The sequence below is a fragment of the Corythoichthys intestinalis genome, chromosome 7 (assembly GCF_030265065.1).
Source record: "Corythoichthys intestinalis isolate RoL2023-P3 chromosome 7, ASM3026506v1, whole genome shotgun sequence".
Classification (NCBI taxonomy): domain Eukaryota; kingdom Metazoa; phylum Chordata; class Actinopteri; order Syngnathiformes; family Syngnathidae; genus Corythoichthys; species Corythoichthys intestinalis.
In genome coordinates, this window is record NC_080401.1 from 22,734,861 (window position 1) to 22,746,341 (window position 11,481).

The 11,481-nt window shown below is 37.6% G+C and overlaps 1 protein-coding gene across 7 annotated transcripts in view; it reads left to right on the forward strand.

Moving 5' to 3' along the window:
* LOC130918630 (pyroglutamyl-peptidase 1-like) overlaps positions 1 to 4,919 on the forward strand; it is a 44,488-nt gene extending 39,569 nt beyond the window's left edge. For all 7 annotated transcript variants that reach the window (XM_057840490.1, XM_057840494.1, XM_057840495.1 and 4 more), the window contains one exon: positions 699 to 4,919. In XM_057840490.1, the coding sequence (XP_057696473.1) occupies positions 699 to 894 (196 nt within the window). In that variant the 3' untranslated portion in view covers positions 895 to 4,919. The remainder of the gene's footprint in view (positions 1 to 698) is intronic.
* Positions 4,920 to 11,481: the final 6,562 nt, after the last annotated feature.

Sequence of the window (11,481 nt, forward strand, 5' to 3'; positions counted from 1 at the left end):
CACAGATCCCCTGAGTCTTACTCACTGAACGCCAGAGGTTCAATCGAACCCAAGAACCACTGCTCTAAATTGTCTGTAGGTGTTAGTGTGCATGGATGGTTGTATGTCTCATTGTGCCCTGCGATTGGCTGGTGTACCCCGCCTACTGCCTGTAGTTAGCTGGGATAGGCTGCAGCACCTCCGCGACCCTCGTGAGGAAAAGCGGCATGGAAAATAAATGAATGATAAGTCCACGACCGCATATATTAGTATTGGATTTTTTAAATTGGGCAATACCAGGATATCGGTTATCTGTTAAAAAGTCATTACTATAAATAAAACAGACTTTAATATTTCAATTATATGATGATGGTATTCTTTTGACTTGAGTCACTTGCAGTGTTACTTTTGGCGGTTTTCTTGCCTGGTTCCTGGTCCAAGTTGGGGCCAATGGGGTAACATAAAAATCTCTTAAGCCTCGTAGAATACATCAGTCACTACAAATAGTGTAGTTTCAGTGGGCTATGTGATTTATATTGATAAGGTGTTGCTCTTGGCATGCAACTTAGTCTTGGTAGTTTTGGAACAGCGACATCAATTGAGGTAGAACAAACTTGAACAAGGCAAGTCTGACTTTATCACTATGGACACTGAAAATGACCTTGTTGCTCCTTTTCCTCGAAGCCATAAGCTTAGCTTACTTGTGTCTTTTCTTCCAGGTATCTGTGTGACTTTACCTATTACACATCCCTGTACATGAGCCATGGCCGCTCAGCGTTCATTCACGTGCCTCCTCTTGGGAAGCCGTACAGCGGTGAAGACCTGGGCCGTGCGCTGCAAGCCATTGTCCAGGAGATGCTGGAACTTATTGGTAACGCCAAGGAGAAGATTCACTGCCAGCAGCACTTCCACTAAGTGACCTCTCGATGCCAGCCAGCCTCTTCAGCCAAGCAAGACAGATTGCACTCGACCACAAGTAGCCAAGTTCTTTCTTTTTCCTGTCCTGTCGGATGTAATGGAAACTTCAACGAGTCAGGACCTTTTTACTGTCTGTCCTTGATTTCGTTTCCTATTTAGCCCCTCAATAATGGAGAATGGGTTTTCATACTTTAAAGATTCAAATGTGTGAATATGTTTGGAATTACCTCCAATGCACAGGGAGCTTTGCTGTTCCCAAAAACCGAAGTTTCTGCAGAGCGCAGCAGATTTACACTGCATTACTCCAAATGTGGCTACTAGTATTGCACCTTATAGTGTTAGGGTTTCTAAAATGGTTACAGGAGTCACATTTGGCAGCCTTATTGATTAAATTAGGATTTTTTTCATCCTTACATTTAAGGATTTTGCCTTATTCATGTTTTACCAAAGCTTCCAGGTTACTTCTGAGGCTTTTGTTTTTTCATTGTTATTACACAAATCACGACAAGACTGCAAACAGCACTAATAAATGATTAGATTAGTGTATTCATGTAGAAACTCGTAGCATAAAAAATTATTTTGGATATTTTCTCCCATCGTCTCTTATCTGTAATATTTTACATATGATGTTGAATTGTTTCTGGACTCTTTTTCTTTATAAGAAGTTGTGAATATACCTTCTTTTACAAAGGTGATTTAAAAATGGGAACGGGTTGGTTCCAGCTCACATTCCCCCAGTTTGTGGACCATTTCTCACCAATAGACAATAATCCGGATATTTGCCAGTTTTTTTAGGTTCATAAGGCTGCACAATTGTTTGAGAAAGTAGATTATTGTGATATATGTATAATCAAGAACATTTAGAGCTTGTAGTCTGCTGAACGGTGGACTTGTGGTTAATTAGGTTAATTGAAGAATTTAAATTGTCAGTAGTTGTGAATGCGAGTATGATTAGTTACATGTGCCCTGCCATTTAGCTAGTAAACAGTTTAGGTTGTATCCCGCCCCGCACTTGTATGATGGAATGGGCTCTAGCTCACTCACGTGCCAGTATGAGCGGTACAGAAAAACGACAGAATTTTCCTTTTTGTCTTAACAGTTTAACTGAAGATGTGTATGTTATTTCTTGGAAGTAAACAAAATTGGAATGATTGCACGAGTTGGAGGTGAATCAATACCTCAATTATGAACTCTACTGTTTTTTTCCCCCTCCAATCACAATGTTTGTTCCTCCATCGACATGTGCAGTCTGAAACTATTTTCCTTCTTTGCAGCTTTCAAAAGTCATCTATTCCTACTCAAGGAATATACGAATCTATGTAAAATTGTGTCATATTTGTGCAAGAAATTTTCATTTGTGCAGCACTTTGTTTTTCCATTTTAGTTGATTGGTTTTACAGTACACTCAAAACACTCCTTCAAAAAAATACAAACCTAGTTTCTGCTCACACTATTTAGTATGGCATATAACAGAACGAAATTCTGATGAGATATACAAATGTGTACGTTAAAAAATGTCATTCTTCCAATTCTAGTTGTCATGTTGCAAAAAAAAAACAAAACACAAAAGTGTTAATTGTTGTTAAAATTCTGAAAACTCATGTTCACTGATTGAAAATGCATAACGCTCAAAGTGTGAGCTCTCACTTATGTTTAGCACTGCGTGTAGTTTGCAGACAAAACCGGTTGTTTAAAGCAACACTAGGTAACTATTCAACCTTTATAAAGGATTTTCATGACATTTGGGAAAATATGACAAGTTGAATGATGCCTCTTTTATATCTTTAGGGGATCTGTATCACTTTCACCGGCACTAACTTTGAGGAAGGTGGCTGGAAGCCTGCCACACACAAAAAAAAACCCTACAAATGTGCTGACTGCCTTACAGCATGCGTCACTTCCCTCTTTCCCTATTCATTATTAGGACTGAAGTCAATGCGAACTCTTTCGTGCGAATTCTGGAGAAATGGCAGAGCAAAAAAAGACAAAAAGTTTTGTCTGAGGAGGGAAAAAAGGGAGGCTACCATGATATACGGAATAAATATTGGCCCGGCTTCACTGCCTCGCGTGACGCCTTCCCCCCCAGCCGAACTGATGAGTTCGGGAGGGGTTGGGTTAGCTACATTAAGCCACACGGTTGCTAACCGTCATATGCTATTGTTTAGCCACAACTGTATTCATTAACTATGCATCCTTCACACAGTCGCTGGAAACAGAAAGTTGTTAAATCCATCTGCAGGCGACCGGGAGATTGATAGATAATTTTACGACACTGTGCGAGTGCGCGCTGGTCCTCATGGGAAACGCAGTCTTCCTCAAGACAAAACACTACTGCTTTTTTCCACCGGCGTCGCTAGAATCGACCCAAACTGAAAAGTTACCAAGTGTTGCTTTAAGGTGTTTGCCATTAGTTTTGTATTTTTGAGTTATTTTCTCAATAATACTAACAAATGTAGTAAATCTGCATCATCTATGTTGTTGCCACTATCAATTGTAAATGTGATTTTTAATTGCTTTTTGTTGTTGTTGTTGTTTTTCTTTTTTTTTTCTCCCTTAAATGTCATCTGTTCAGCCATGTTCAGTAGGCATTAACTGACATTAGTGGATCATCAACATGACAAGAAAACTCTACTGAAAATTTTCAGTAGAGTTTTAATCATGTGCAGTTTCAGCAACCTGAACTCCCCAAATGGATGTTTATGGGAAAGCTGGAGATTTGGAGATTTTAATTTGTTTTGGTTTGAAAACTAACTCTGCTCTTTTTGTGTTATAGCAATACTTGACATGAGTCAGGCCAGTCATTTTTTCCCCATTTTTTTTTTATAAAGCAGCAACCAGTAATCTGAAGCAGAATTTATACAATGCTTAACATTTTTATTAAACCACCATTTGGTGTATGGTTTATGAAACAGCTGCTCAGTTCTAATAATTACGTACAGTGGGGAGAACAAGTATTTGATACACTCACAATGGGAAAACCCATTGGCAGTGTATCAAATACTTGTTCTCCCCACTGTATATTTTTTGTTTATTCATTTTTCATGTTTCTGTCCATACCAGTTATATATTTAGAAGTTATTAAAACCAAAGTCAGGGCTAACATAAGATAAAAAAATATATATTAAAAAATGTTTTTTTTTTCTTTATGCAAAACTATAGTTATTCCTGAACAGAAACAAAACGTGTTTTGTTTGCCTTCTTGTAGATTAGCCAGTCCAGTAACATGGCCCAAATACTATACAATAAGAAAGAGCCTGCATTACAAAACTCCATAATGTTAGCTGGTTTCTTCTCCTTTTTAAAACCGGTGGTTTATTACGTTGATCAAGCACTACATTAAGTTTAACTCATTGGCTGCCATTGGCAGGAATGTTCATTTGCTGCCAACCCTCCCAATTCGAATGGATTAGACGTCTATTAGCAACAAACTGATTTAAATTCACAACAAAAGGATGAAAAGAGAAACATGATTGGATGTCTATAAACGTCAATGGCACTGAAAGAGTTGATCTTTGTTGTGTGTTTAATTGTTAATTGGGCAATTTTTCAGAGCTGGTAGGTGCTAATGTTTAATGGTTTGTAGCATTGTGAGTGCAAATACAGTATGTGAATAGTTTGAAATGTAACTAAATAGTTGCTCACAAATGTATAGCTATTCTGTTCCAAGTGACTTCTAACCCCTCTAACTCCGTGCCTTGCTGTTATTTATTTTTGTTTGGATAAGGCCTTTAATGTTGGGTGGCTTGTCAGTTCAAAGATATATTTTGATATATTTCAGGCAAATGTATAGCTACCTCAAAACTACTTTGTAATCTCAATGTGGCTCAACATTTTGACTGTGAGTTATTATTATAAGTACTGTACCTCTGTGAAAGAACACTTCCGTAAATGGCATGTTCTCTGCTTCTGACATTATCAAAGCACTGTTACAATAGTAAAATTGGCGTTATATGAGGAAAGGCTTTTAAATAAAGATAATTGAGATGTTCAAAGCTCATCTGTGTCCCATTTTAATTGAAACAAAACATTCTGCTCACTAAAAATGTTGTAATTTGGCATTACGCATATACTAACTCATCTATAACCAATTGATTTAAATAACTTGCTATTGCAATTTTTTATTTTATAATTGATGACATTATCTTGTCAAATTCTGTTACTATAGAGGTCATATTATAGTTGAGTGGCAGGTGTACACCCAGAGCACTGACAATTAAAGACAAATCAACTTATCAGTTAAATAATAAAATAATTTTGTCAAAAATTAGAAAAGTGAATTTTAATTACTTTAAAGTACATTTAACTACTTCCAGTAAAGTGATGGCAGACTACCTAAACAATTTCAATGGACGAAAGTTCACTTCACCTAGCTATGGTGAATTGGACGTAGGTCTATTGTCTTTTTGGCTTAATGAACATTTTGGGTTCATCATAGTAGTACCAATGACCAGATTTAGCAAAACTACCAGAAAAACACTATGGTAAATGGGCAGTAATTATATAGCGCATGTATCTACATGGTTACGTATAAACGAGGCTTAAATACATACTGTAGATAAAGAGCAAGTGTATCAACTCCAAGCCACCAACAATCACACAGTGCATGTGTCATCGAAATGCAATGCATGCTTTCAGGGAGTAAAAAGCACAATAATTCACCTAATGTGCAGTGTTATGAGCTGATAACAGGAGAAAAACAAATAAAACCCAGTATTTCCAGGGAGAGGCCTCTCAGTACTATTTTAAACAATCAAATGTGAGTATCCAATATTCTTGACTTGCTGGTCGGCCTCCTCTCCTGGTCCAATATGACCTCAAGTGTGTTGGCTTCAAGTGAGTGAATGTTTCATTTAAATAGAAATAAGTATTTTTTAAACCAGGAAGACATAGCGAAAGCCGACTGAAATAAACCTCTTTGTGCGCATGGAACCCTGCTGACATGAGATTGTCAACTGAATCCATATTTTATTTTTTTATGATTGTGAAATAGCGATGCTTGGCGTCATTGAAGCACGATTGTTATCTACAATGTTTCGGTCATCACAGCCCAAGAGCTTCCCACCAACACAACCGCTCCACTGACTGCCAATCGGAGCTAAGAACTAAAATTTAGGAAATATTAAATATTTAAATTAAATGCAGTCAGCTGCTTACTAACTTAAATCCGGACTTCTGCAGAAGAGCCCCAAAAGGACCAATTAAAATAGCTTGAAAAATGATTTTCTGGGAACTTTCAATGCAAATTGTTGCTAAAACCTGGTAAAATGGCACCTAAGGTTGTAAAAAATGTATGAAAAAAAACCAAACAATAAAAAAACGCTGTAGTGCCACTAAGACATGTGCCATTTACCGGTTTCAAGGTATACGTGGTATGAAAACGTCATGGTTTCAAAACCGCAAAAATTTTCCATCATACCATCCGTAAGGTATTGGATAATTTTTAATGTCCCAAAAGTATATAGAAATCCCTCGCTTGCAGCTGCATGGCTCAACCCTCCCCCACTAATTGTTGCTCAGTGTCAGTGAGTCAGCTGTGCTACACGATGGCTGGAGGAGATGAAACTCCTGAACTTTTTATCCCCCATCTAAGAAAACGAAATCGCTGGTATGGAAATACTTCAGCTACAGAAACATTACAGACGGCCACGGCTTAGAGGAGGAGGGCCAACCGACATGTAAAACATGTTTGCGGAGGGTGGCTGCTGAGAAGGCAATAACTCCAATAGAATTTCGCATTTGTACAAAATTAAAGGTTAGTAAACACTGTCATGAACGTCTCCCACCAGCTACGAGAGTTAACTCCAGCATGTTTAGTGTGCCTAGCAGTGTTGTTTTGGCAGCCATTTTAATTTTTGTCTTAGTTTTCGTCTTTTGGACTATAATACTTATTACTCTTAGTCACATTTTAGTCATTTCAAAATGTGTTTGTCTTTGTCTAGTTTTTGTTAACAAAAACTCAGACTAATTTTGTCTAGTTTTAGTCGATGTCAACTCAATATCTTCCACGGTAAAATTCAAAATGTTCACTCCAAAAATAAGTAAGAAAAGGTTCCCAATGAACATTGACAGACGAGCACATATTGTAGCATCTACAAATTTATCACGTGATAATACACACTTAGCAGGAAAACAGAAGGCGACATTAATTTCAATTAATACCCGCCTAGATGCCACGAACCGGATGTAAAAAAAAGTCAGAGAGTTTAGGAGGACGCTCGCCGTTAGCAATAGCCTGATGCAAACGTGAACGTGAATGCTATGCTAACGCTACGAGTTACATTTAGCACTCAGCACAGAGGCTAAAACAGCATTGCATATTCTCTCTTACCAAAATAAGAAGACAAATCATACTGTGTGTGTCTCAAAACAAGCAATGAGGAGACTGGAGAGGACACTAGATAGTGAGTGAGTTGGGGGCGGGGGGGGGGGGGGGGGGGTCGCAACATGTCACATGAATTACACAACCAGGCAGTTTAACTACACATAAAATGTCACACATTGTGAACATGCGACGAAAACTATGGCACATTTTCGTCTCATTCTCGTCTCGTCAGACAAAAACTGGCATTCATGTCGTTAAGTTTTGGTCTCCTCATCGTCATGAAAAAAATTGTTCGTTGACGAAATATTTTCGTCATAGCGTTGAAGAAAATAACACTGGTCTTTTGTAATGATCTTTGTTTGAAATTTAACTTTTGTTTCTGATGTTCAGAATGAAACAGGAGATACTTCCTCACCTGTACGCCACAAACTATGGGAAAAAAAAGTTGTTCGAGGGTTTAAGAGGACGCTCGCCGTTAGCATTAGCCTAATGCTCATGGGAACATTATTGCTATAATAATGCTATCAGTTACATTTAGTGTGTGATGATCTCTCAGCACAGACCTTTAAAGGCTAAAGCAACACTGTATATTCTCACTGGCCAAGATAAGAAAACAAATCTTACCATGAGTGCAAGCCTGGAGGTCGAAGAGCAGCAGCACATCACAAGAGTGATACAACGAGACACTGCTACGATGCAGGCTAACTACACATAAAATGTCACACATTGTGAACATGTGACTGAAACTATTGCGCATTTTCATCTCGTTCTCATCTAGTCAGATTAAAACTGGCATTTGTCTCGTTATGTTTTAGTCTCCCAAAACATGTTTTTAACTCCTTATTATCTCGTCACCATTTAGAAAAAAAATGTTCGTCGACGAAATAATTTCGTTATAGTCATCGTTGACAAAAACAACACTGGTCTCTAGCGGTGTTCAAATGTGATTTTTTTTTTCTCTCTGGCAACTGTCTGTGTTGAGAAAGATTGTGTATATAATGTAAACATGATACGAGTCATACACACGTTTTTTTATGGAATATACACGTTCAAAAGTTTGGGGTCACCCAGACAATTTTGTGTTTTCCTTCAAAAGTCACACTTTTATTTTTCAAATGAGTTGCAAAATGAATAGAAAATATAGTCAAGACATTGACAAGGTTAGAAATAAGGATTTTTATTTGAAATAATTTTCTCCTTCAAACTTTGCTTTTATCAAAGAATGCTCCCTTTGCAACAATTACAGCTTTGCAGACCAATGACATACTAGCTGTTAATTTGTTGAGGTAATCTGGACAAACTTCATGCTTCCAGAAGCACCTCCCACAAGTTGGATTGGTTTGATGGGCACTTCTTGCCTACCATACGGTCACGCTGCTCCCACAACAGCTCAAGGGTTTGAGATCTGTTGACTGTGTTGGCCACTCCATTACAGATTGAATACTAGCTGCCTGCTTCTTTCCTAAATAGTTCTTGCATAATTTGGAGGTGTACTTTGGGTCATTGTCACGTTGTAGGATGAAATTGACTCCAACTGAGCGTTGTTGACTCCACAGGGTATGGCATGGCGTCGCAAAATGGAGGGATAGCCTTCCTTATGAAAAATCCCGTTGACCTTGTACAAATCTCCCATTTTACCAGCACCAAAGCAACTCCAGACCATCTTTTCAGTTGTTCTGCATCTCATAAATGTTCTCCTCTTTGATCCAGAGTCCAAACACCTCAAACTATGATTCGTCTGTCCATAACACTTTTTCCCAATCTTCCTCTGTCCTGTGTCTGTGTTCTTTTGCCCGTATTAATCGTTTCGTTTTATTTGCCTGTCTCAGAAATGACTTTTTTTTTGCCTTTTTTTTTTTTTTGCCATGCTGCCCTGAAAGCCAGCATCCAGGAGTTGTCTCTTCACTGTCGACATTGACACTGGCGTTTTACAGGCACTATTTGATGAAGCTGCTAGATGAGGACCTGTGAGGCATCTATTTCTCAAACTAGAGACTCTTATGTACTTGTCTTCTTGCTTGGTTGTGCAGCGGGGCCTCCCGCTTCTCTTTCTACTCTGGTTAGATCTTGTTTGTGCTGCTCTTTGAAGGTAATTGTACACAGCACAAGGTTTTCTAATCATCTATTATCCCTTCTCAGGCAACTAGCAAGCACAATGTACCATTTGAACACTGGAGAGATGTTTGCTGTAAATGGGCATATTTACAAAACTACGTAGAACTTGCATTAAAACCGGACGTTTCCAGCTAGAATAGTCATTTACCACATTAATAATGTATAGAGTGTTTTTCTGATTAGTTTAATGTTATTTGCATTAAAAAAAAAAAACTGCACTTTTCTTCAAAACGGAGAAAATTTCTAAGTGACCCTAAACTTTTGAACTGTAGTGTAATTCAATTTTTTTTTCCTGATGGTAATAATGTTGAGCTGTGGCTGTGAGTTTTGGGTCACCTAAAGGACTGCATTTATTTTAATTTTAATTAGACTATTTTAGTTTTTTTTTTTTTTTAAAGTTATTATATAAGTGTTCCAATTTGCTGACTGCATTTATTTTAATTTTAATTAGACTATTTTAGTTTTTTTTTTTTTTTTGTAAGTTATTATATAAGTGTTCCAATTTGCTTATAAGTTTTGAAAAATAAAAATCCTGTTCAATGGAAAAAAATATTTGTTTGTTTGTTTGTTTGTTTGTTTGAACCCAGATATCTCAAAGTAATACATTTTAGAGCTGTAAATGCAGTACCTTCATATACCGTGAAATTTTGGCTTAAGGTTATCATACAGGCACATGCCTAGTTCGACTTTCAATACACTTCAACACTAGGGAAGGGGCTAACACAGTACTTCTCAAATAGTGGGGCGGGCCGAGCGATGCTGGGGGTGGCGCATGTGACCTTGGGGAACATACTTTTTTGCCGTACTAGAATAAAGTGTAATTTCACATCCACTCAGTGGGTGGCATGCAGTGGTGCTCCCATTTTCAGCATGTGCGCAGTATTTTTGAACCAAAGAAGAGCACACAGCAAAGAGCACTGGAGATAGTGTAAAGCGCTTTGAGCGCCTTGAAAGGTGGAAAAGCGCTATATAAGTATAACACCATAACACCATATAAAAAGATAAGTCGAGGAAATATGACGAGGTGTATGTAGCATTTGACTTTTGGCTTGACTTTTAGTACAGCGGGAGAGGAGGAAAGACCAGTCTGTTTACTTTATCTAAAAATGTTCACAGCGGACAGCAAGATTTGTTTTTTTTCAGCGAAAACGTGCTCAATATTGCCAACAATCGTCCCACTTTGTCAGTGTTACATCAGTAAACTCTCGAGCACTGTTAGCATCATGTAAGGTGGCATACCAAGTTGCTCAGTGCAAAATAACCCCACACCATAGCAAAGGAGCTGATACCGCCTGCAGCAAAAATAAAAACCATCCCTCTGTCCAATGACACTGTCGTTTTTGTTCTATTAATTTTTGTTTTTTGGTCTAATTGTTTGGCATATTGTCCTCATGAGTTAACCCTTAATGCCTGCAACATGAAGCAATTGTCAGAGAATCCCAAAATTTAAAAAATAAGGTCCTAATGGTACTTTTTTCAAATTTGTAGAAAAAGAAAAATCAAAATGAATATGTGTAATAAGCGCTCTAATATCTATAACCCTTGATAAATCCAGATTTTTTTTTTCTCATGGAACCTGCAGATGCATGTGTTCACTTGCATCCATCATTTTTAAATTTCAAAATTCTAAATTAGTCCCAAATAATGAAATTCTGAGTGTATCAAATGTGATACACTAGGCTAGAAGGTATTTTAATGTTGCTAATCAATTTGATTTGTTTTTTACACTTTAATAATAAAAAAAAGGACACAATGTTATGCAGAGGTGTACTTATAATAATAAGAATTTTAAAGGCAAGGGGGGGGGGGGGCGGAACTTTTATGTTTTCCTGGGGGGGTGCGTAACAGAAAATAATTGAGAAGCACTGGGCTAACAAAAGAACTATAAACTGGCTCATTTTTGGAAAAACGATTTTTTTAAAGTCAATTTTGAAAAAGGAACTTAAATAGTTCATTTTTAAATTGTAAAGTGAGGTCTGATCTGGTTCGCCTAGAAAATTAACTTTGAAACATTGAAAGTGAACCGTGGCGAGAACTGCTGAAATACAACATCGAGCCACAAAAATACTGAATTACTTTAACGTCTTTGATGTTTGTTTCGCAAAGCTTTTTTTGGCGTTTGTCTTTCGATACCCGGAAACGAGCCC